Consider the following 26,470-nt stretch of genomic DNA (forward strand, 5'->3'; position numbering starts at 1 on the left):
TCTTTAGTTTGTCCAAGGCAGCTTTCTCATTGGGCATTTACCATAGTACACTTTGTCATCCATTTTTTTACAGGACATGTACATGCCATTTGTAATCAAAACGTCCTCCTCCCATGTTTTCCCTGTTCATCTTCCTTCCCTGCCTCCTTCTCCAAGCTAAAAAAAATAAATAAATCAACCTTTTTTGTAAAACAAGAAAATCCTTAATAAAATATTTTTTAAAAAATAAAATAAATCAACCTTTTTTAAAAACAACAACGATGGAGCAGCTCTACAATTTCCTCAGACGACCTGTTATGCAGGTGTTCTGCTCTATTGCAGGCTGGTGAAGGGCTGTACAGTCTGTGCTGTAACCACTTCCTTCTTGATGGTTTGGATCTCAGAAATCAACTTGGCATTTTAATTCTTCCCTTTCCAAATAGAACTGCCTTGCACGTATTTCTTGTCTCTCTCTGACCCCAAATTGGAGGGAGGGGAGAAAACATCGTAATCATGAGTTCAGTGATGAAAGGGAATGAAAATCTCCCCCTACCTGCAACATTTGGGGTTGAGGAAAGGGGGTGGGGACTGCCTCTGTTTCCAGATTTCTAACACTCTCTGAACAGCTGCTCCACTTCCACCTTAAAACACAGCAGTGAGGACTGAGTGCTGCTAATTGTCCTTATCTGGAACTGGAAGCAGAGATGGCCAGTGGCCACTGGGACTCTTGGGACAGAAGGCAGAGGGAGCAGTAAGTGGAGCCAGAGCCTTTGATAGGCGAAGGCAGCTCATTTTAGTTTTGACTACATCCTTCTTCCTGCTGAGTCCTACAAGGGCAACATTGAGTCTGAGAAGGGGGAAGCTGGCTGCTAGGAGCACTCCCTGGACTGGTTGTAAGAAGGTAGGCAGGTGGGAGGCTGGTTGAGGGCAGACTGAAGTTGGTGGGGCAATGCCCCATTCTCCCTAATGGGCAACGCTCCACTGCCTAGAAGCACCCTAACATAGCTTGGAGGTTTTGAAATACAGTAGGTAAGTAATGATGTGATAAGTGAGCTGGAAGGCTCTTCCGAGTAGAGCAGGGCATACATGTGGAGCTGGCAAACAATTGGCCTATGTTGCCAAAAATCTGAAGTTAGATTTTATTTTATTTTTAAATCAATTATACTGTTCTGTTCTAAGCAGAACATATTTAGAGGCAAGTTCTTGCTTCAGTGGAATCCTACACCCTAGGAAATGGGAATGCCTTGCACAGATATATGTGAGTAAATGCATTTTCTAATAAAAAATGTTCTTCCTCCTTCTGTTGTGGCAGCTGGTCTTTCTCATTCTCACTCTGCTGGACCTCTTGCTGTTGGGGTTATCTGGCCATATTCCTCCCTGGTCACAGTCTCTCATGGCAGCTTGTTTGCTAAACTTCTTCCTAGTGTGTTATCCTAACAGCCTGATCTTAGCCATGCCTACTCCAAGTTGCACAGGGACTTTTGTGCTTGGGACTGAAGCATCTGTCTGGGAGTAACTGAATACTGTGGGGCTTCCTTCCTAGTAAGCAGGCATCGGATGAGGTTGTGTTTTCCCTGTACGCTGCGCAGCTCTAGTGTGCCTTGTGCTTAATATCTTCAAGGAGAGCTGTTCATACTATCTCCTTGGTAACCTCACCATTGATGGATGGGACTTGAAGTGTAGTTTGCTTTGGGGTGGGCGGGAATCACAGACACTGCCTAGTTGCCTTGGACTTCAAACAGTTGTGCTTTAATGATGCTCAGTAAGGAGAAGTGAGTGAGGTTAAAGAGAAGCACAGCACGGGTTGGAAGAGGACTTGCCAGCATTTGCAGCCAAGAGAATAGTACGTGAAATGGGCAGTGGTAATTTTCTGGAGAGACTTCCTTGTTCCACACCATGCCCGTTTATGACAGAGGCTTTTGGTTCCTTGGAGGCCAGATTGCTGGAGGTGACTAGAAGCACCTACAGGACAGAGTTAACGATCCCTTTCCCCACACATCTCAAAAGCACACAGGCAGAAAGTCTGTGTATAGCAGACTTAAATGCTAGAGCAAAAGCCACTTTGGTTTGATCCAGTGCAGTGCACAAGAAATGGCAGAATAGAGACCAGGGGACATCCCATGTCGCCTTCTCTCTGAAAAGCAAAAGAAGAAAATCCTGAATCTGAGCCCACTTTAGCCTAAGGGAAGCTGTAATTTCCAGTGCAGAGGAGGAGAATCCAAAAGGGTTGGGGGGGGCATCTTACCTGCAAATAAGATACAGATGGACCACACCCATAATCTGCACCAAAAACCCCACTGGTTTGTTTGCCCTGGTTGGGTTGGAGGAGGAGACCAGTAGTAGGATTATGGTTAGCAATGTCCCTTGCTTCCACATGTTGCCTGCCACTATCCTGTCACCAGTGCTGCCTACAATTGTCACTTCACACTCCTATGCTGGGCACCCACTTTCAGCTCATAACCTCCCACTTTAGCCCCTCTTCCCACTAGCCACTGCCAAACCTCCAAAAGCTTCTTGCATGCCAAAACACCTGCCACCAGCCCTCTCAGCCAAAACAGCTATCCATCATCACCCAGTCCTGCCACCTTTAATGCCCCTGTCATCCAAATATCCCTTTCTACTGACTAAATACCACCAACCAACATGACACCCTTGGCTGCAGATGTCATATGCTTTGATACCTTTCCTGCTAATGGGGTGTGGGGCTAATTTGAGACATGCAATTGGTGGGTGATCCCTTTGGCTCTACGATACACATCATTTCCAAACTCTAGAGGTGGTTCAGCAAATTGTGTAGCATGAGGTAGGGAGGCCAAAGACCTCACTGGGGAAGTCACAGGACTCGATAAGATAATTCTGTTTGGCAGCCCTGATTTAAACCATGGCTCTGTCTTTGACATCCTTCTTGAGCTTTTTATAACTTACCGCTCTGTAAGGCATGGTATTAATGTTAAAATAAGGTTGCTTCCTTCCAGAAATGTGATAATGACTGAGCCAGTGTCCTGTCCCCCATTTCTACTAGCCATTATATATATAAAAAAGGTAAAGGACCCCGGATGGTTAAGTCCAGTCAAAGGCGACTATGGGGTGCAGCACTCATCTCGCTTTCAGGCAGAGGGAGCCGGCATTTGTCCACAGACAGCTTTCCTTCTCATGTGGGCAGCACGACTAAAATGCTTCTGGTGCAACAGAACACCATGACAGAAGCCAGAGCACACGGAAATGCCATTTACCTTCCTGCTGCAGTGGTACCTGTTTATCTACTTGCACTGGCATGCTTTCGAACTGCTTGGTTGGCAGGAGCTGGGACAGAGCAATGGGAGCTCACCCCGTCAAGGGGATTTGAACCGCCGACCTTCTGATCGGCAAGCCCAAGAGGCTCGGTGGTTTAGACCCCAGCACCACCCGCGTCCCCTACTGGCCATTATATTACGCTCTCACTTAGTGAAGAGGTCCTCCATGGAGCCCTTCTCACCTGTTCTGCCAAACCTTCCCTCCAGCTTCCAGTAAGCCTCAAACGCAAGCCTGCCTTCCGTTCTCATTTCTTCTTGGTCTTCACAAGCCCTTTCTGCACCAGGCTGCGATAAAGCTCCTGGACGTAGGTGTAGATGCATTTGTTGTCAGGGACACTCATGCGTACCATGTCGGCCACATCCAGAAGCTGGGGACAGTCAGCAAGCTCCCTGGGAAGAGGATGGCAAAGAGCATCCAGATTTAGCTTGGCACCTTTTTCACCTTCACAGATGCTACAGGGAATCTCTTGAACATAACGCTCTTAAACCAAAAAACAGTGAAGCCGCCCCATCCCTTTGACTTTGGAAAGTTGGCACAGGATCAAAGAGAACTGTGATCTAAAGCGCGGGTGGGTGGGTGGGTGTGTGTAACGTGCAGTGCTTTGGGTGCTGAATTCCAACTCCCAACATCCTTGGCTGTGCTGGCTGGGGCTGCTGGTACTGGGAACCCAGCAACACCTGGATGGCAGCAGGTTCCCCACTCACGAAGAAACCATTGCCCATATAATACATTACATGCTAGGGTACAGATGGCGAGACATCCCTATTAGTGCTTTTTGACTCTGGCTTTGTTTACGCCATGTTCCTCAGGCACATGTGGAAGGTGTAAAGAGACCAGAGGTTTTGGACTACAGCTCCCTATGGCTGGCATGGCATGGGAAAAGCTGTCCTACTCCCAAACAAGCCTATTTGCATGCAGAGATCGCCTTCCGAGGCCCTTCTCCAGCTCACCCTGCTTACAGAGGTCAAGAGACAGGAGAAATGGCTTCCTTGGGTATAGCACCCTGTCGTCGTCCCCCGTGTTGGTATTTCTTTGGTGCAAAGTTTATTTGCCCAAGTGTTGTTGTTGCACTCTGATATTAACCTGTGCTGAAATGTACAACTATTGCTTTGTTGTTTTTTGTTGCTCGGTTGTTTGAAATGGTTTAGCTGTGCTTTGGATTGCTGTTATGCACACATAACTTTTCCTCTGCAGTTTCCAGAGACAAGTCCACTCTTTAAAGCTCCGTGTCTGAGTCTGAGTGCCCCCCCCCCCCGTTTTTTGCTTTGGCATTTTCCCAGTGAAAACTAGTTCTTTAAATCTGAATCCAAGCAAACAACAATCTGTGGAAAACACAAATTGCTGTTTGTTGCGCTTCAGCTTTAAAGAGCGGGCTTTTGCAAGGACACAGAGCTTTAAAGTGTGCGCCTGTGCCTGGAAAGAGCAGGGGGGGGGGAGAGGTAAGTGTAGATAAGGCCTAAATGTTGTTACATGTACCAGGCAGAGGTCCTTCTTGGTAGTGGCACCCGCCCTGTGGAACACCCTCCCATCAGATGTCAAGGAAATAAACAACTATCTGACTTTTAGAAGACATCTGAATTCAGCCATATTTAGGGAAATTTTTAATATTTGATTTTTTATTCTGTTGGGAGCTGCTCAGAGTGGCTGGGGGAATTATTATTATTATTATTAATTTGAAACAGGTACAGTATAAATTTGTTTACATGTTCACTGCAGCAAACAGCAATGCACCCACAATCACCAGGATGTGGGTATGTGGAAGTGTGGCCTGGCTCTTCCACCCAGCCCAACCTGCCCTATGGTTGTGGGGTCCTGGGGTCTGGGAAGGTGCTTACTCTGCAGTGGAGAAGGCCAGAGTGAAGTTCTCTTTGCGGTTTGCTGGCTCAAGTGCAGCGTAGTCAAAAGCATCCGGGAAGAATTTGTGGATGAGAGCGCAGAAGGCCATGCCACTGCTCCAGCTGGAGGAGAAATTCTGGATGTCCACGTGCTGGGGATGAGAAAGAGAAACATAAACAGGGCCCACCTGTCTTCTCTCCTTGGGTTTACATTCAATCTCTACGCCCTGCACCCCAGCAGCTGCAAGAGGTGTTAATTATGATTAGCAGCATATCTGCAGTAGTTTGCTTATTCGTCCATCCCATTTATGTCCCTCCTTACTTCCAATCGTTTCAGGGTCATGTGAATGGAGTTCTTATTTAAAAAAAATCTTTATAACAACCCCGTGATGTAGGTTAGGCACCAAATGAGCATCAAGACTGAGTGGGAATGGAAACATCCAAACCAACATTCTAGCACTGAACCACACTGCCTCTTTCTGCTTTGAGACTCATGAATACGTATCTGTTTGCGCTGAAGATGTCTGGTATAGCTGTGGTCATGGCATTACCATGTATAATACTGAAATGGTTGGGAAAGGCAGGTTTTCACCACAGTTAAAATACAAATGTGTAGAAGGAACGACTGCTGAATCTGTAATAAACAAAATTACTTGCCTGCTTAGCAAGTGTCTAAAGTCAGGAAAAAGACTTGCACAATTGTTAGCGTCTACCAAAGCCCTTTTAAATCCAAACAGCAGCTCAGACTGCTTTTGCTCCTTGATAATCAGTTGTGGGAATATTGCAATTACTGCTTTGAAACAGAAGTTCAGAAGTGACCAAATGGAACTTGAAAGATGCATTACTATTTGCTTTGATTCTTTTTTTTAAAAAAACCAACAACCTGTGGGTGGAAATCCCACAAATTTGTCATTGTGGCTGGCACCTCTGTGTAGGGAGAATCTCAGGTTTGGTTTATAGGTACATTTTCTCCAACAGTTTGTTCTTGGCAAGATTGCACTGTTCTGGGGTGTGTATTTGTGTGAGAGAGAGTGAGACAAATAGTGCTACTATTTTGAGGAATTACAAAATGTATCTGAGGGTGATAAGCACAGAGTATTAACATAAACCTGAGGTTACGTTGTGCCTATTTATAACCCACCACAATCTGAAGTGTAGGGAAATGGAAGCAGTTATATAGCCCTTCTAGAACGTTCCAAGTGCTTCATTTTTCATGGACATTTTCTCAATTTCCAGTGAGGTTGCCATGTGAGTCTGTTGCAGCAAACACAAAATAGAGTCTTTGGGCATCTTTAAGGAATTTATCGGGGCAGCAATGTAGCAGTTCATAAAAGCTTATGCCATAAGACATTTGTTAGTCTTTAAAAATGCCACATGACTTGGCTGGATCTGCAGTTTCTCAGCAACACTTCAGACAAGCCTCTATGGTCAGTAATTTTATGTCAAGGCATTCCAACATGCATTGCAGGGATCACCAGCCTTTTGGATCAATGGGCGCATTTCAAATTTTGAGAGTGCTGTGGGTGCTAGTCATAAAATGACTGGCATGGGGGGGCATGGCCTAACACAAAATGAGAGAGACAGCCACCTTTGACAACCTGTTGGGACCGACTGTGGAGATCACACAGTACTGATCACACACTGATGCTGATGCTATCTAATAAGAACAGGGAACATTCCTCTGTACCAGGAAAAGAATACACTCATATTTCACAAGAAATCATCTTATTGTCATAGAACAGCTGATCACACACACAAGTTGCATGACCAACACCATCCTCACAAGGGAAATGAGGGTGCCTACTGCATCCCTGGGGAACAGTGGGGTCATGAGCTGAAGGACCACTTAAGGAGGCATTGAGTTTCACAGTTTATACAGACTCATTACCTCATAGCCACGGGTCTTCGCCCGGCACCACTCCAGCAACATAGTCTTCACTGTGTTGGCACCTCCCGTCTTCTTGATATTGGGGGCAGGACCGGTTGCAGCCCTTTGGGAGGGAAGTAGGGAAATGACCAAAAGAGAGAGAAGATAATGAGTGACTAGAGCCAGAATAAAGACATGCTTCTCAGGAATCCACCGACTATATAGAATTTAACTGATTTGATTTACATTTCCTCATTCTTCTCTACTAGACAGCATTGGGGGCACAGATCTGCCTCTTTAGGATGAATTCCTATACTTGAGATGAGTAACCTCAGGCTAGATGGATGAATGCAGGCCTTTGTCTAGCTCTTGGGGACACCCCTGACTACACCCCTCACCATCCCTGCTGCACACCTTACTTGACAGCTTTTGCCTGGCTGGAATGAGCCCTTGACCTCTGATAATGCCTCTTGTTTACCTGGCTGGAGAGGGATGTGCATGTACAGAACCTGCTGGCTTCTTTGCTGTTGAAATGTAGCCTACAAGAGCTCAATCCTTTGCTCTACCCACTATTCCCTCCAGCCCCATTTACCCCTGGAACGTGGCACCTGGAATGTTGTCCACACAATAATAAGGTTCCTTTTCTCTAGTTGATTGCTTAGATATTTATCTATTCACTGATCTGCCCAAGAGAAACCTCTCTATCGAGGCCAGTTGTAGGTTTGATGATGAGGGCCCTCTCCTCTCTCTGTGTCCCCTGGCCAGAGGCGCCATCTTCTCAAGACGATTGAGGGGGCCTAATGCGATGTCCCAATGCCACATGGTGTGTCAAGGAGCCAGCAATACAGCTGAACACCCTCTGAACGTTGAGGGGGCCCAGCCACCTCAAAAAACAAAACAAAACAGAACAGAACATTGAGGGGCCGAAAACTGCTTCAGCCCCAGAAAAAGCAGGAACAAGAAACAAATACTTTCTCTGACTGGCCAGAACATGGGAAGTCTTTTTAAAATATATAAACTGGAATGGCTTTATTATTTGTATTATGATGTGGCAAGATATGGCATTGTATCAACTGGAGTATTCTTAATGAAAAATTAATAAAAATCATTCATACACACACACACACACACACTGCTTCGGCCCCTAGGAGTTGGTGCGCTTGCCTTTGGCAGGCTTAGCTGGTTGTGGTGGCAGCACTCCAAGCAGTGCTGCGTGTCTAGGTCTTCTTACAATGCCCTAGAGCAATGCTTGGATGTGGGGACACTGTGTGAAATGAAGAGGGTGCCTAGATCCTGCCAGTTGGGGCAGAGGCAAGGAATCAAAAACTGAGGGTGGTTCAGGACAGCATACAGCAGCGCCAGAATGCTGAGAACCCCGGTAGTTACCTGAGAAGGACAGGTGGTGATGCTGGCCCTGCTCTTTCTCTTTAACATGGAACAATCTATTTTGCAATCTCTTACAAAGCTATCTTTTAAAGCTGCCTTCTCTATCCGTGCACCAGAATAAAGAACATGCTATAGTTTGGGCCTCTTTTTTTAGCTTGCCGTTAATGATTTTAAATATTTTGGCTATTGATTTTAATTATTGCACGGCTTTTATTCTTGTGCTCCTCCTGGAAATGTTTACGTGACAGGTGGTAAATGAACATTTAAAAACAGAGAGATTATAAAATAATATAATGTGGTACTGTTTGATGAAAAGTGTAAAACAACTGAAGCTGGCCCCCTGTGTACCTTAACTGAGAGCAAGTTCCCTTGAACCTAGTCAACATTTGTGGGTTTAGGCTTTGTGTCTGCTCCTAAAATGCATTGCACTATCTAGGAGTTGTGGCAGAAGGAAGCATGCATGCACTACGCAGGAAGTACAAAGGCTGTGGGGCAATGAAGAAAGAGAGAGAAAGAGAAAATCAGTGAAGGATTGCAATGGAGGCACCCAGTGGTGCAGTCCCAGGCTTACCCTCCAAACTTATCCATGATGGCCTTGCGGGACTGAGCTCTGGGTGGCATACGAGGCCTTGTCATCTCTCTTCTGTCAAAAGTGGGTCTCTTCTTCTTCTCCTCCTGGGCAGCGGCTGCTCCCTCAGCAGCTGGCAGTTGCTTTTCATCCCCCTTTGGGACTGCTTCAGTGCTGAGAACCAAAAGCAAGTAAACAAACAAGCAAACCCAAGAAGGCTGAGTGGTATTGGATGAGGGCATGGCAGTAGGTAGACCTGTGATCACCTCTCAGTCCAGAACTTCTCAAAATAGGAGTAGGAGGAGGAGAGGCCAAGATGGCGGCCAGGAGAAGGCCCTTCCCCTCACCACTCATGGAAAAGCATCCCCATCAGTCCTGACGAGTGCCACTCTGAGGGAAGGGGGAAATATTATAATGGTAGTGGTCCTCCATGGCAAGAGCGGGAGACCTAGGGTGCTCCAGATGTGGTTGGACCCCCATCAGCCCCAGCCAGCATGGCCAATGGTCAGGGCTGAAGGAAGTACAACATCTGGAGGTCTGCAAGTTCCCCATCATTGCTCAGTATAATTTTTGCTGCCTTAAAATCTCAACCTGGCGCTCTTTGCGAGACAATGTTTGAAGTCCCAGTGCCCAGGTCCAAGACACAGGGCTGTGGTGGTGCTCTTCTCCCCTCACACCCCAAATCTCTTGCCCCTTTCCCCAACCATATATCTATCTTTGCTTACGAGGTGTCTGGGTGCATTGCAAAATGCAGTGCTGGTGAGACCTCAGCAACCTGGCATCTTAATATGCCCAGAGGCACACTATGCATTTCATGTGTTGTGTTGCATTTGTGTGTTGTGGGCCTGTGACTGCCTGAAGCCCGTTAAGTACCTAGCAGCACTCCTCCATGAGGCAACAGCTATTGTTCAGAATCTTTGTCATCACCATCATTGCTGAGCTGTGCTTTCTGTGTACGTTGCCCCGTGGTAGCAAGGGGTCACACAACACAGCCCTACTAGGCCAGGGTTGCTCTCAGAGACTCTGTCTCACCTGGTGCTGTTCCCCGGGGCAGCTTCAGGGGCAGTTGGGCCTGAAGGAGTGCTTCCTAGATGGAATTACAGAAAGTTATACCTTTAAAAAAATCACACTTGTGTTGAAATGGTGTGAGAAATGGCATGAGGAGAGGGGAAACAACACACAGACACCCAACACTTCTCCACCACTGTTCTCGGCATTGCTTTTGCACCCATTCCCAACTTGTGAAATGTGACTGCAGACTGTGAGGGATCCCATGCAGTCATGCAGGAAATCCCCGTATGTAGGAAGTGAAGCTACTGCTTTCAGTTATGCCTTCAGAATGATGAGGGCTAGAAACATGCTTTAAATAAAATAAAACTGAGTTTCTCAGGATTCTGTGTCTGTTGCCACATTCCATGTAAGGTACCTTTTCAATCAATAAATCAAGAGTGCCACCTAGAGCTTTAATCTCAAGTGTATTTCGTACTTCCTATTAAATGGGGAACCTTTTTTTTTGGCTCCACGGGACAGATTCTTGTCAGGATCAGCCTTGCAGGCCCAATCTGAGAACTGAGTGGGGGCCACACATCTGTCAATCCTGTGATGTCACTGTGATAGTATATAATTGACAGGCAGGCAGGGCAGACCACCTGTCAAAATCCGCTCCGTGGCTTTGCTAAGTATCTTTTGATCCTTTAAAGGAGACAGAGGCTGCTTCAAACAGCGCTGCTTCGAACAGGTGGATGGCAGCAGTGGAGAACTGTGACCTTGAATAAGTGGGTGTGGCAGCTGTGGCTCACCTCCCATGCCCAATTAAAAGAAGAGGGAAAGGGTTTTAATCTCTGCTCATCAGCTCATGAGAGAATATTAAATCCTGCTGCCTAGACTGTGTGATCCTGCTGGGAATAGGGCAGCACAACCTAGGCAGAATTAAACCCTGTCCTCCTGCCCATTGGCTGATGTCACTGGTTATGTCAGCCAATGGGTGGGCTTGGCCTGGTGAAAACAGCCAGGCAGGTCAAGACTGGCCCATAGGTTGCAGGTTCCCTACCTCTGCTTTAAATTTTCAGTGCACTGCTGAATCATATTTTCCTTACCCGTCTCCACATTTTTAAACTCTGTGGGGCTTTGTGGGCTCTCTTCAGGAGAACTTGGAGAGAATTCTGGCCAGAATTCTTCTTCCTCCTCTGGTTCTGGTGAGAGAGGCTCATCTGAAGTGCTGCCAGTTCGGCCCTACATGAATAAGAGAGAAGGGACAGGCCAAAACACATTTTCAGTGCCGTTATTGTAAGCTCCACTGTCTTGTGGGATAAGGAGTGAACCCTACATTAATCTGGAGTCCAACATCTAGGGCTGGGTGTATGTATCAATACATTGTCCCCAATTGGTTTGAAGTCCACACTGTGATAATGGTTTCATAATATCTGACATAATTTCATTATATTTGACATGGCGATAAACAGTGAATCACATTGTCTGCGTGCTATGTAAAAAAATATCATGATGTGAGGAAAATCAAGAAGTCGATCGTCACTTCTCTCATGATTCCTGTTGCCCCTGTTGCTCTGTACTATAAAATAACAGTTGTAACAATATGTTAACAGTAAGTAAATGTATATCGGTTTTAGACTCCTAAGCAGGAGCAGTTGCCAGGACATTACCCCATTCACTTCTGCATAGTTCCATCTTTATTTCAGACATTGTGATATATCAGTATATTGTGATGTTTAGTCGATGATATATTACAATGCTGAAAACCAGGTATCACCCCGCACCACCACCAACCAATTGTAAGCTGCCTTGGGGCCATATGCGATAAGACAGAACAAAAACCTTATAAATAAGCCAAGCCCTGTGGATAGTCTCCACGAATTGTAGGGTGAGACATTTGCCTGTCACTTTGTTTACCATTCCCAGAGCATATCTATGTTCTTTCCTGCATCCTCAGTGTTTCCCAGAAACTATTTTGAAACCTGGTGCCTTAGCTTTGCAAAGGAGCCACTTACGCATGGAGACAGAAACGAGTGGCTGACACAATTGAACGTGCATAAATTCCTCCTAAAATCAGTCTCGTTCGTCTTCTGTTTTTCTTTCTGGCTCAGACGGCTGGTCCAGCCCCCTGGCAGTTGCATGGCCTGCTTTGCTTTTGTGTCTGGCCACTGCTGAGGTGGGGGACCAGCCAGAAATCCCATGGACACCACCTTGAGTTCCAATATGGGGTTCAAGGCAGCATATAAAGCTACTAGCTAACTATTGGGAATAATGTGTTAATGGAAATGCAAAAGGTCTCACGGAACTTAAAGACAAAGAGGTGCAATAGACCTACACAGAATCGGGGTGCTGGTTGGGGCTGTTGGGAGTTGTAGTCCAAAACATCTGGAACATCTGCTATAAAGGAAAGAAACTAACATATAAGCTAAAAGAGAGCAAGACAAGTCAGCCAGGGGAATGAGATGCACAAGAAAGGGAGTGAAACACACTCTGTTCCCACCTCTGTGCTGGAAGTGCTGGTGTTTCTCTCCAAGGCATCAGCTTTTGCTCCTTTCTCTTCCTGCCGTTCTTCTGGTGTTCCAGAAACCTCAGCAGCTTCCTTGGGCTCTGCTCCAGATACACCCACAGCCACTCTATCCTCAGAGGCTGCCTGGTTGGTTTCTCCGGCTTCCTCTGCTTTCTCTTTGGTCTCAGATCCCAGCATCTCCTCGGCCCCCAAAGCCGTTCCTGCAGGCTCATTGTCATCCTTGGTCTCCTTCCCAGCAGCAGCCTCTGTTTTCCCAGCCTCACTCTCTCCATGAACCTCAACCTGAGCACTTCCTGACTCGCTCTGGTGCTCCAGTCCATTGATTTGCTGGCTCTCGTCCTGCTGCTCCTTAGTGCCTTCGGCCTCCATGGTGTCAAGTTCCTCTGGCTGCTTCAGTGGACGATGAAGCTGGTGGCCTCTTCCAGCTCCAGTTCTGGAAATTCACAGGGCAAGGGACAAAACGTGAAAATCAGAGGGCTAAAATATGTCTCTTTGATACCAACTGTTGCAACTATTAGGGCAGGCACACGGTATACATTTCACGCATATCCGGAGCACATTTAAAGTGCACAACTTCCCCCAAAGAATCCTGGGAACTGTAGTTTGTTAAAGGTGCTGGGAATGGTAGTTCTCTACAGGTCCCAGGATTCTTGGGGGGCGGGCGGGAGTCATGCACTTTAAATGTGTGTTGAATATGCTTTAAATGCATAGCAAGGATCTGCCCTTCACAATCCCCCAGGTACATAGTTAACACTTGACTTCTCTTCACTTGATAACCGGCAGTTGCATGAACCACTCCATTGAAAAGCACTGGATTTTTGAGGCATTGTGACAAATCTATCTATGGTGGCCTAGTCACACATGCAAGTCATCCGTGTCTGTGGCAGTGATCCTGTGATCAGCATACATTAAAGTTACCAGACGTCCCTGGGGACAGTCCCCAAATTTACAAATCAGTCCCCATACAAAATCCATTGAAACTGAAAAGTGTCCCAGGACTCATTGAAAAAAATCTGGTAACCTTAGCATACATGTGTGAGGTGGCCCATAGAAGAGGGGCAGCCCTCCAGTTGCTATGGGACTCCAATTCCCATCAGCCCTAGCCAGCACAGCAAATGGCTAGGAATGATGGGAGTTGTAGTCCAGCAAATACCTGGAAAGCTACGGATTCCCCCATCCCTGCTATACTACACCTTTTGGAATACAAATACTTCCTTCTCAAGTTTCACCAAGAATTCCACCAGCAGTACACGAGGGGCGGGGGGGGGGGGAGAGTAAAAGGGATGCCCTCTGCTGGGTGTATGTTATAAATAGTCTTTAAGAGCTATGGAAATATTAAGCTACACAGCAGGAGCCCAGCCAGGCCAGGGGTCTTGCTGTGTGTGATATAACTATGTGAGAAGGTAATTACACTCGAGGCAGTGAACATAGATTCTTGTTTCACGCATGGTGCTGCTTTAAATGTCTCTGTCGCTCAAGGAAATGATGTGACTGCGCCATCCCCACAATGTGGTAGACAATAATTTTCAGCCAGAAGGTAATATAGGATACTTGGGTGTTTTAGAATAGCGTCTGGATAAGCTCCTTGCTTCACAAATTCCAGTGAAGGGTGCACTGCATTGATGTGAATCAACCTGTGTCTAAGTAAAGGAAGCAGCCTAGCTTATACAGTAGTTCAGGAATCCGGTGGGCTCAAAAGTATGGCTTGGCGTAGATCCTGCCCAACATGTGTCCTAATCCAGCTTCTTTCTACGGAGACAGGCAGAGCTACGCAGAAGGCTAAATTAGTCACGAGAATCCCTGGCAAGCCTTGCACCAGGACTGGGCCAATACGTGTTGCTGCCCAAGGTGGAGCAGCAAATGGTGAGCCCTCTTCTCAAGTCGAGGTACATAATAGTCTTAAAAGCTGGATGAGTTATTTTGAGTGGCTGGGGAAACTCAGCCAGATGGGTGGGGTATAAATAATAAATTATTATTATTATTATTATTGTTGTTGAGCATGTGGGGCAGCAAATCCTCTGAGCACCCCTCCCAGGCAGAAAATATATTACAATAAATTAAGTAACTAAAAATGTGCTGTCCATTCATAATAACAACCCAAATCAGCTGCCTCAAGTAGCCACCTCACACTTTGGTCAGCCCTGCAAAACAGCAGCCACCTATCTGAAGCAGAACTTCATAGATCCTTTAAGGCGAGGAGGCAGGGGTAAGCCCCTACCCACTCCTTCCTTGTCACTTAGTAAATCATCTTTAAATAAAACCTGCTGACAAACGCCAGGAGCAGCCAGTGATTCAGGGATGTAACGTGCAAGAGGCAATTATAGGGAGAAGGGGCAGGTGAACTGCGCTGTCACCTGCTAAAAATAACCCTCTGACATTTTCAGATACAGTCAAGAGGTCAGGATGCCCAGAACATCTGAGCAAAGAGCTGCTCAGTCTTCCTAAGGCAATGATCCTACATGTTCTTACCCAGGAATAAGTCCCATTGAACTCTGTGGGACTTGGGATTATGTATTCATTACATTCATATCCCATCTCTCCTCCAGGAAGCTCAAGGTGGTCCATATACCCCTCCCCATTTTATCCTCGCAACAACCCTGTGAAGTAGGCATGGCTGTGATTGAATGAGTGACTGGCCCAAGGTCACCCAGGGAGCTTCACAGCCGAGTGGGGATTTGAACCCTGGTCTCCAGCTCTTAGTCCAACACCATTATATCACTAAGCACTATTCGCTTGTAGGATTGCATTGAAAATGAAAGAGCTCTTTCAGTTAAGGAGGCCACACATTCTTATCCCTCTTCTGTAGCTCTTGTGCCATCTTACAGTGCCGTTAAGGAACCATGTTTGGGGTTTGTGTTTGGAGGGGAGGGGAGGGGGGGGGTCGACTGAAGTAATGGATGTTAAGGTAAGGGAGCAGGGAGCTGAAGGGAGCACTAAATGGCAGTTGGGGTATGAGTGGGAATATTGACATTAAGTGTGTGTGTGAGTATGGATGGAATTACCTTAGGTGGCTGGGAATGCATTTAGATTGCTGGGTTGAATCACATTCACCCCAGACTTCAGCTTACTGACAATTTGTTTTCATCACTCCTCAAATAAACACTCTTGTCATTAACGCTGCTTCGTTGTCAGTGCAGCCCACGCTTAAAGGGTTTGAACACCGACCCCAGTTCTTAACGCTTCTGCAGTGCTGTTAGCACAGTAAGGCCTGTCAGAGCCCTATGCAGAGAGAGACTCTAGAAAGCCTTCTGACACCTTCAGAGAAGGAAGCTCTTATACAGGAAACGAGGACTAGAGGGGAAAGGCAGCTCTGCTGCCAGCTAAGACTGTGCAATTTACCCAATAAAGCTGTATTGGCAGCTTCAGTATCAAGACATCTGAGCAGTTATGCAGAAGCAATCGCCTGCACCCCTCCAGCCCTTCCTGGTCAGCCCCTGCTGTGATCTCATGTCCCTACAAATGTCCCTCAATCTTATCCTCACCCACCGGTTGCTATTCCATTCTTAGATTTCCCACAGGCACCTACACAATTCATTGGCACCCTAAATTCTCACACTATGGCAGCTTAGGAAGCTGCCTCATTCTGAATCAGACCATTGGCCAACCTAGCTTAGTGTTGTTGACACTGACTGTAAGTGACTCTTCGGGATTTCAGACTGGGATCTGCCAGTGCTGCCAGGTGATGCCAGGGATTGAACCTGGGACCTTGTGCAGGATCCCAGCAAAACACCTAAGGGGATGGAACAACTCCTCCATGAAGAAAGCTGACAACATTTGGGGCTTTGGGGCATACAGAAAAGGCGAGTAACATGATAGAGGTGTGCAAAATTATGCACAGTGCAAGAAAGTGGACAGAGAAACGTTTTTCTCTCTCATAACACTAGCACCTGGATGTTGTGAGATTCAGGATAGACAAAGAAAGTACATCTTCCCACAGTTCATTGTTAAAACTATGGGCATCACACAATAGACAGTGATGGCCACTTTCTACCCTTGCTTTGTCTGAAATTGTTTGGTGTTCTTCAGACATGGAAATCTGCTGAACTAGACCGGCTGCGAATACTATACAAGCATTCTTTTCCGCTCAGGGGTGCTCAGTGGTGGCATGACTGAGTGATGGGAGCAACTTTGGGTTCACTGAAGAAAGGAACCCTTCAAACTAGTATGGCTGACCAGTCACAATGCATACGAAGGTTTTCCTAGAATTGAAGGAAATAGAATTGTTAGCTGTTGTTTGAGCTGACTAATGGATAATGGGGTGAGCTCAGGAATTATGGGGCTCTGCATCAATTTTGCCTTGAATTTTGCCTCAGCTGTTTTCCCAATCTGTAAAGCTGAAAATAAACCAGTCTTCACAGAGACCCTCCTAAAACTCCTTCCATCAAATTAAACTGCTCATTAGAAATAAAGGAAGATCCCTTACACCAGTCAAACCAATGGTCTTCCAAGGTTTTAGATAGAGGTCTTTTCCAGCTCTTCCTGGAGTCGAGTGACTAGATGAAAAAGAAGCCAGGGGAATAGTAGTGTGAAAGAGGAAATTTCTGTAACTGTACCTGCTGAATTCCCTCTTTTTCGCCTGGACAGCCTAACCAGGAGATTCTGGGAGTTAAACCTGGGACTTTTCACACATAATACATTTGACCTACCACTGAGCAACAGGCATTCCCCAATTCACAGACTGCCCTGGATGCTCAGGAAGCAAGGGAGCAAAGTTTGACGTGGCCTTTGGCCATTGGCCATAAAAGGAAGCCTCTTTGGTTTTGCCTCATTCACGGTCTGCCTCTGCAATCATAGGCAGCATCATTCTGGGTACCAGTGGCTGGAAACCATGGCGGGGGGGACGGGACAGTGCTGTTATGCTTATATCCTGCTTGTAGGCTCCCCACAGGCATCTGGTTGGCCACTGTGAGGACAGGATGCTGGACTAGTTGGGCCATGGGCCTGATCCACCAGGGCTCTTCTTATGTTCATAACCAGATCGAGCCCAAGGAGCTTTGGCATCTGTGCTCATCTTTCCCCTGAGAATATAGGTGCACAAAGGTGGTGGGTGATTGTACGTCTTCCAAGATTTTGAAATGGATTATTGGAGGCATAAGAAAACTAGTTGGCCCATTGAGATTTATTCAAACTCAGCTCCTTGTACTACCAGATAGTTGGAGGCAGATCATGAAGGCTGAATTATACGCACTTTCCTGAGGGTAAGCCCCATTGAATACAGTGGGAGGGTGTTTCCAAACAGGGTTTATTGTGGGATCACTGTTCTTCACGCATACAAGGTCTTAGCAGCCAGTTTGTTGCCATTAAAACGCCAGCCTATATCTCCCATTTCATCTGAAGTTACCTCTCCCAGGGAAAAGCTGGTAAATAAATAAATAAAAACCCAATAACCCGAAACCCCAGCTCTGTTGCCAATATCCCATTTGCAGTATCTCAGTGTCTCGTTTGCAAATTAAGCCTCTGTCTGGAAGCAGGCTGTCTCCAAGTACCTTACTTCCCAATACATACAAATAATGATAATGGAATTTTCTTGGCTTGCCAGCATATGTGCATTTGGAATCAAATAATGGTTTAGGGCACTGTGGCCAATATGTTTAAACCAGAGCCACTCACCAAAAGCCCTCTCCTGAGAGCCAGCTCCCCCCAGCCTCAGCCAACACTGCCAATGGTCAAGGATGATGGGAGTTGGGGGGAGCAACAATGACTGACAGGCCCCATATTGGCTACCCCTGCTTGAACCCACTGTGCAACAGCCAGAAATTCAGCAGGTACAGTATTGCACATCACTGCATCTTTCCACCAGAAACCACTTTCAACTGTGACAGGCAAAAATTCAGAAGGTGAAGAAACAGAACCTTTGCCCATAAAATATGAGACAACTCTAATATTCATAATTTAGGGAAACCTACCCAGTCTTTCATTGACTCCCAATTTAAGACAAAGCACTGAAGACAACAGGGTTTAAAAGAGCATCATAAAAGCAATCTGTAGAAGTGTCGTAATGTTCAGATTGTGGGACTGTGAACTGGGAGACCAGGGTTCAAACCGCCACTCAGCCAGTCACCATCTCTTAACCTAACCTGCCTCCCAGGGTTGTTGTGAGGGTGAAATGGAGTGTGGGGAGAACCATGTACACCACCTTGAGCTCCTTGGAAGAAGCAGGTGGCGTAGACGTTAAATAAATAAAGAAGTAGAGGTAAAAATAGGTTATATTAAAAAGCCTACGGACATAGAAAGGTCTTTGGCAACCAAATAGAATCAGCATAGACACCAGGTAAGCCTCTTTTTGGGAGTCTATTCCAGTGAGGGAGTCACCGCTGAAAAGGCCCCTTCCACACCTGAAGAAGGGCCCATATTGCAGAGATGCTAAGTAGTCCCACACAGCCTCATCTGTAGCCCTACTTTGCCTCACTTTTTGTGGCTGTTTCTGCTCCTTGGGCCCTGAATGAACAGGAGAACAATGCACAGGGCGGACTTTCCTTCCACCTCTATCTTTCTCTCTTGAGTGTCCAGGAGCTGTACTTGGGACCTGAATATGACTCCAGAGCCACCATTTGGCCATCCCGGCATGTTGGCAGAATGAACACTTATCTAGACCCATGCACACAAACAGTTCTTTTCGAGTACTGAACCCCTACAGTGGGCTGCGGGGAAAAGAGGGGGCTTTGGAAATGAGGTTGCACCTACCAAGCGGCTGGTCTTCTGCTCAGTCTCTCCCTTGCTCTCTCCTTCTCCTGCTTCCTCCTCCTGGCCTCCTCTCAGCCTCTCTTCCCCCCTCCACTGTGCATGCTGTGCCTTTTCTCATTGTTTACTACTCTGTTGATACACCCACCCTCCCTACTGTGATGGGTAACTGGATGCTCCTATTTTTATCAGGAGGCCAACAGGTGCCTCTTTCAATCACAGCTCCCACTTCTCAGAAGGGGCAGAGGGAGCCAGGGCAAGGTGAAGAGAAATCAGTTCTCCCAGCAGCCTCTGAGCAACTCCGGTCTTGGTGAAGAGAACCACAGGAAACATTTTTCTCCCCTATAGGGGAGAGTGCTGTCAGGCAAAATGTCCGCTAGAGACCCGATGCCTTGAGGCATTGCCCACGTAGAGGTACATTGGGAATGAGATGTATTTCATTAGTGGCAAAAGTCCTGGAGCTCTTAGCAACAGGGCTACTCTTTATGAAGCATGAGGCATTTAGATGAAAGGCGGAAGAGAGGGATTCAGAGACCACTCAGATGAAAAGAAATGGAGCCAGCAGAAAAGAAGGAAACAATACTTTGTTGTTTGTTTGTTTGTTTATAAAATAATATTTATTGATTTTCCAACCATTTGAACACAATAAAGCAGAAAAAAAGAAAAAGAAAAAGCAAAGAAAAAAAGAGAGAGAAAACATAAGATTAACAAAACAAGGCGCAAACCATTTAAAACACAAAAACAATTTCAATATCTTAACTTTCATTCCCTTATTTCCACTACCTCCTCACGCCTCCCTTTCTGTATTCCACTTCTATTAATTGTTTCAGCAATTCCTTTCCATCTCCCTCTGTTTTCTATCCTATAATTATCTTAACATATTCTAATCTTATTTTTCCCTTTAATACTCTATTTCTATTTATACTTAATTCCTTATAACATTTCTACTAAAGCCATATAACTTCATTCCAACATTTTTCTAACATTCATTATTTTTACAATATTTCTATACATAGTCTTAAACTTTTTCCAATTTTCTTCCATCGACTCTTCTCCCTGGTCTCGGATTTCTGCCAGTCGTTTCCGCCAATTCCATATAGTCCATCAACTTCATCTGCCATTCTTCCCGGATAGATAAATCTTGTGTCTTCCAGTACTTCACAATAAGTATTCTTGCTGCTATTGTTGCATACATGAAACAAATTCTATCCTTCTTTAACACCAATTGGCTGACCATGCCCAGGAGAAAGGCCTCTGGTTTCTTCAAAAGGGTATATTTAAATACCTTTTTCATTTCGTTATGAATCATCTTCCAGAGTGTCTTAATCCTTGGGCATGTCCACCAAAGGCGAACTCTAATCCTCAAATTCGTCTGTTTTTCCTTAAATTCAGTCATAGCAAGCGTCAACTTATGTTCATCAAATTGCCTCTGTAGGGCTGGGGCTCTCTTTCTCTTTCTCTCCAGTTGTGTTTCTGTACCTTCAACAGCAACAGCTCTCTCCCTAACCTCCCCCACAGCCTGCCATATCAAAATAGGTTCCCGCATCAACCTCTGGGTGGCCTCTGCACTGGCATTGTCCACACTCCCTGCATTCAAGTCAACCTCAACAATTGAAACATTCACCTTCGCATCCACCATGTCCACCTTCCTGTGAAGCTGATCCAACGAGTCATCTATCTTATATAATGCCGCCACCAAAGCCTCCCCTGTCGACACTCCTCCTAGTTTCAAATATACTAGTACAGAGACAGCATCAAAAAGAACAGGAGGGCTTAATAATAGACCCCTCCTGGATTGTTACCAAGTCCTCCCAGACCCCAATGCCCTATCAACAGTTGACTGGTCTGTTCCTCCCCCTCCACTCACCATAACATTTGAAAGATTCAAGGTCAGTCCCAGAGTCCCACGGCCTCCAACCCGCAGCTGGAAATTCCCCCAGTCCAACCCTTGTAAATCAACCAGTTTCAAAGGCTTCCACTAGGGGGAAACAGCCTCCACCCGTAAAAGTCGATAGCATCCTCCTCTAAACAATCCAAAGTTAGTTTCAAACCAGTTTCAATCCCCAGCCACCTCCACTCCCCTCCAAAGCAGCCGGAAACAGCAGAAACAACGCACCTCTCATATTCAGCCAGCCGTCAACGAACGCTCCAAGCGCCGTCAACAAACACTCCAAAAAAAAAGTCAGTCCCACCAGCAGCCCACCTCCAGGGCCAGAGCGGCGGCGTTCCAAGCCTCCTCGCTCTCTCCCGCAGGCACACCCAACCCGCAACCTCCCCCCCCGCCTCCAAGAGGGGGTCCAACGTTCTTCACCGTCGGAAATCCGATCTTCCACAAAAGACCTTCCAGGACTCCAGCTTGCAACTTTGTTGCCGCAGTCTATTTACAAAAAGGGAAGGCGGACTTCCTGTTTTGAACCTCCCCGTTACGATACCAAATTAAACTTTTAGAAATCCAATTCTTCTGTTTCAGCTCTACTCACGGGTAATTACTTTAAAGTCAAATTGTCCACAGGAAAAGGTCAGCGCTCTCCGGCAACAGCTATGCGGCTTCGCTCCGTGGAAGAAGCAGACGATTCGATGCACCACGCCGCTCACCCCACGTCACTCCGGAGCCCCAAAAACCAGGGTTCCCCGCGAGTGGGGGAGGCGCAAAAGGTGCCCGCCGAATCCCACGTTCACAGGCTTCTCCCGCCTGTGATTTTAATGGGTCTCCGCCTTCGCCATGGCGGCCAGACCCAGATTTCCACGGAGCAGATTCCTCCCGGTCAGAGGAATTCTGCCATTATCGGAGGCGCCTCCCCCGGAAGTCCAGAAGGAAACAATACTTTGAAGAGAGCACACATGAAACAAATGAGAATCAGGAAGACCAACATTTTTAATAAGGAATGGGGAAAATTTATAACTTATCTTAAAGACAATTGTAAACAGTTAAAATCATTAGTAGGATTAATGGTATAGTTTAATGGTGAATTTTGGATACAATGGAGTGATAAAAGATTTGGATTATTATAAAAGATGCAGGAACAAATGATTAACAGTAGGAAGTCCAAGAGATTCCTTGGAATCTTGTTTTTATGTTGTATGTTGGATATGTGACTATAAAATTTTAATCTGAAAAACCAAATAAATAAATTTCTAATTTTCTAATTCCTTTTTTTAAAAAAGTTGCAATGCACTGGCTGAAAATAGGGTTGAAATTTGTACCCATGCTGTCAAAACCTAAATACCATACTTTTTGCTCCATAAGACTCACTTTTTCCCTCCTAAAAAGTAAGGGGAAATGTGTGTGCGTCTTATGGAGCGAATGCAGGTTGCGCAGCTATCACAGAAGCCAGAACAGCAAGAGGGATTGCTGCTTTCACTGCGTAGCGATCCCTCTTGCTGTTCTGGCTTCTGAGATTCAGAATATTTTTTTTCTTGTTTTCCTCCTCCAAAAACTAGGTGCGTCTTGTGGTCTGGTGCATCTTATAGAGCGAAAAATACGGTAAATAAGAACAGAAATCTGGGTTCTGTTTTCATATCTGGGCCTGGAAGGCTGGAACAGGGTGCTTCTTTATGCCTCATTTTCCCACTCTCTGACACTTTATTATATTGTTCCCACAGCAAGGCCCTAGAACTGTCTCTATCCTGGGAAGGTGAGGAAATTCTACAGGAGCAGAATGTTTGGAGGCAAGCTGAGATATAACAGCTTCATAAAGGCACATTTCCATCTTGAGATGGGGTGAGACTTGTATAGGTCCTAAACTGGCTGGGCACAAGACAACAGTATTTTGCTGTGATATGAGAGCAAAGCAGCCATCTGCTGAAATGGCCGTGTAGCATGTGGGATGTTGGAAGCACCCACTCTTCTGAGAAGAAAGGGCAAGCAAGCCTTGTGGTCTGAACCTACCCCCCCCCCCAAAAAAAAGCTGGTCAGAAATGCCATTGAATTAAACAGAATTTAATGACTAGCAAATTTATTTAGGGTTGCAACCTTATTTCCATAAAGGGACAGATTATATGGCTAGTACTTTACCATATAGAAAATGTACTAATAGCCTAGGGACAAGACCCCAAAGCATGTTAATATTCTGACCTGAGCAGACCCTAGGAATAGAATCCCAGTCTGTGTCAGTCCAGCTTCCTCTGGGAAAGATCTTCCTCAATGACAGAGACCTAAATAATGTTTCGCTGGCAACACAAGCTACACAGATATTGTCACTGTCCTTTTTTGCATCTTTCACAGCCTGACAGAGCATGTTTCCTATAAACATTGCTATGGGAACTAAACTGTGGTAGTTCTCGGTTGGGAGAAACCCATGGTTCGAACGCCTTGTTTGCCAAGGACTTTATCCTTTCTAAGCCTGTTTTAAAATGTCTTCCTAGGGTGACAGTGAAAACCTGGTGAAAACTATGGGATTAACCTCTTCATCACAACACCCACTCAATCCACTCAAGTAAACACTCTTCCCACAGCATCTTTTCATTTCTGAAGCAGCTCTGACCTCTTGTGGCCAAATAGAGACTGAATGGGTCCCTAAACCAGGATTGTAAGAGGAGCAGGAAGGGGTGTGTGTATAGTGAGAAGGAAGAATTGGACCGAGCTTCAAAGAGCAGAGAGTCCTACATTTAAATATCACTTGGCCCTTTGTAACCTGCAAGAGGACTGGCAGATTTGGTAGTGTATTATGAAGCTTTTTGTTTTATCCTGGTTGCACAAACTGTGTTTGTGAGTGTAGGATATGTCTGGGAAATCTGTCAGGGCAGAAGAAGACTCACTTGTGACCAGTGCTGTATATCCAATAGCTAATAAAGGCACAGGAGAATCGTATAAGACAGACGATGGACACACAGATGTGGTCCTAACCATCTTCCCTCCAATCATGTTCTTTTTACTGGTCTTTCTGACGCCTTGCGGCTTCCCACTGCTGATTTATCCAAGTTACCACCCTAGTGGTAAAATGACCCAGTGGTTAGAAAAGTTGTTCATGTTCTGTCTGACTGATTTGCTGTGTGATCTATGTTAGGCCTCCTCCCTTTTCCACCATGCCTGTTTGTTTTCCTAAGTACTGTAAATGGAGAGTAACCAAAGTGATCGAGAAGGAGCGTCCCATCAAGGCAGGAGACGTTGTTGGCTCATGGCAGAAGTTGCTTTATTCACTGCTTGCATAACAAGGCTACACAAGGGTGGGTTCAAATTTGTTTCCAAACATAAAAAGAAGCAAACTGCTGCATGGCTAAATATAACCATGTAGCAAAGAGTTGACTCCTGCCAAATTGTTGAAAAATGCCTCAAGAAACATCACCGCTTGCACTGCTTTGGCCCACAAGCAGACAAGATTCCAAGGAGCTGGAAAGAAAACTGAGCCAATTTGTCACTTGGGTGTCAAAATTCAGCCTTGATGAAAATAGCTCTAGTGACACACTTCATACAATTCACCTAAAAGCTTGGCAGCTGTCTGCGCTCAAATCTCACTGCAAGCCATGAATGGAAATAAATGACTGCAATTTGCCCAATCTAGATTTCCCAGCTCAGTGGAGCAGGCTTCCATGTTACAACTGTGTCATCTGAAAATGGCCAGAAATCATTTGAAAGCAAGTGTGAATTCAGCCCACAAATGCAAAGAATGTCATCAGAGTTCCACACCACTTTCACTATTAATGGCTGTCTTGTTTAAGTCAGTTAAGCCAATGGTGTAAATATGTCCTCAGGTGAGCAACCAAGTACAGTCCAGGTCTTTTTCTGAATACATAGTGTTCAGGTCTTTGGCAATGGTATACTTATTATGAGATAAATATGAACCCTGGGATAACATCGTTTCCTTCTTTGGCATTGTGGCACCATGTATTGTGTTGAATGTCAAGGGGTGGGTGGAAATCTAAGGACTACAATGTATTTCAGGTTTGTCTTGCATTGTATGGTCTCTAAGGTTTGCATCACTTATGCATCTGATTCTCGAAACTGCTACTGAATTAGAAATGAATATTAGCTTATCCTGTAACAAAAATGGCTGTCTTGTTGCATTACCACAGTGCTTTATTTTCTTCAAACCTTGTCAACAGAGCTTTTGCCAGGCTTGTGTGGTCACAGAGTGCGCTGCACATAAATACTTTCAATGCAAAAGAGAAAGGCAAAAAAGAAATGAGTCATGTAGCATCTAAAACACTAGCAAGTATATTATGGCATAAGGTTTCAGGAACCTAGATCCACTTCATCAAATGCATGAAATTATATCCTCTGCTAGCAGATTACATACAGTGTATATGTACACATGTGGGTGCAAAGGAAACAAATATTTGTTTTATTTATTTAATTTTTTCTAACTTATTACAGTGGTACCTCGGGTTACATATGCTTCAGGTTACAGACTCCGCTAACCCAGAAATAGCACCTCGGGTTAAGAACTTTGCTTCAGGATGAGAACAGAAATCATGCTCCGGTGGCACGGCGGCAGCAGGAGGCCCCATTAGCTAAAGTGGTGTTTCAGGTTAAGAACAGACCTCCGGAATGAATTAAGTACTTAACCCAAGGTACCACTGTACTTTTATATACCACCTTTTTTCTTCCAAGTTGCTCAAGGTGGTGTACATGGTTCTCCTTCTCCCCATTTCATCCTCACCCTGTGAGGTAGGTTAGGCTAAGAGATGGTGACACGGTGCGAGGCAGCGGTGCGGCAGTTGGCGGTGCTGCGGTGCTGTGTGTGGCAGTCAGCTCAGCGGGATCCCACCCTCGTCGCTAGTGAAATATACTCAGAGTCGCAAGTGATTTCATGCTCTTTATTCAGCTCATAGTGGTGAGGAGGAATGAATAAATGTCCCCTCACAGTATCTGCTTTATATACATTATTTACACAATGGGCTGCACATGATTGGCTAATTCTGGAATTCTACTGTAAGCCAATCAGGTTGTGGATTCACTTCTATCTGGAGCAGGATTGGGTGGTTCCTGCCAACCAATCATACTGCTGCATTGTTCTAGGACCAATCAGACTGCTGCATTCTGAATCCTATTGTTCTAGGACCAATCAGACTGCTGCCTTTTGGATCCTATTGTTCTAGGACCAATCAGACTGCTACAGTTTGGATCCTATTCAACTCAGTACATAACAGTCACCCTGTGAGCTTCAGTTACACACAAAGCAACAAAGCTAGACTCTAGCTGCAACCCATATAAACAAGGTGAACTGCCTTGTACCAAGTCAGACTATTTGCCACCTACTTCTGTATAGTCTACTAGGATTGGCTGCTACACCATCTGCTACTACAGAGCCTTTTAACAGGATCCAGGGACTGAACCTGGGACGTTTTGTGTGTAAAGGAAGTGCTGTACCATGGAGCAATGGCTCCATCCCAAATCATCTTGT

The 26,470-nt window shown here is 45.7% G+C and overlaps 1 protein-coding gene across 1 annotated transcript; it reads right to left on the reverse strand.

Annotated features, from left to right (window-relative positions):
* Window positions 1–1,706: 1,706 nt before the first annotated feature.
* SMTNL1 (smoothelin like 1) lies at window positions 1,707–19,284 on the reverse strand. The gene is made up of 9 exons (XM_080994953.1): window positions 19,131–19,284; window positions 12,420–12,879; window positions 11,026–11,161; window positions 9,962–10,016; window positions 8,933–9,103; window positions 6,997–7,099; window positions 5,109–5,260; window positions 3,455–3,662; window positions 1,707–2,113 (listed from the first exon to the last, which is right to left on the reverse strand). The coding sequence occupies exons 2-8, from the start codon at window positions 12,813–12,815 to the stop codon at window positions 3,518–3,520; spliced, it is 1,158 nt and encodes a 385-aa protein (XP_080851079.1). The 5' UTR covers window positions 12,816–12,879; window positions 19,131–19,284; the 3' UTR covers window positions 1,707–2,113; window positions 3,455–3,517.
* Window positions 19,285–26,470: the final 7,186 nt, after the last annotated feature.

The sequence above is a fragment of the Podarcis pityusensis genome (genome assembly GCF_964106645.2).
Source record: "Podarcis pityusensis genome assembly, chromosome: 1".
Classification (NCBI taxonomy): domain Eukaryota; kingdom Metazoa; phylum Chordata; class Lepidosauria; order Squamata; family Lacertidae; genus Podarcis; species Podarcis pityusensis.

Bases quoted from the DNA above. Each gene is read 5' to 3' on its own strand.
- SMTNL1 (XM_080994953.1), bottom strand. From the start codon at position 12,815: ATGGAGGCCGAAGGCACTAAGGAGCAGCAGGACGAGAGCCAGCAAATC. The intron at 11,162-12,419 runs GTGGGAACAGAG...TTATTCATGTAG, and splicing joins CCAGCACTTCCAGCACAGAG to GGCCGAACTGGCAGCACTTC. The intron at 7,100-8,932 runs GTAAGCCTGGGA...TCCCTCCCAAAG, and splicing joins ATCATGGATAAGTTTGGAGG to GGCTGCAACCGGTCCTGCCC.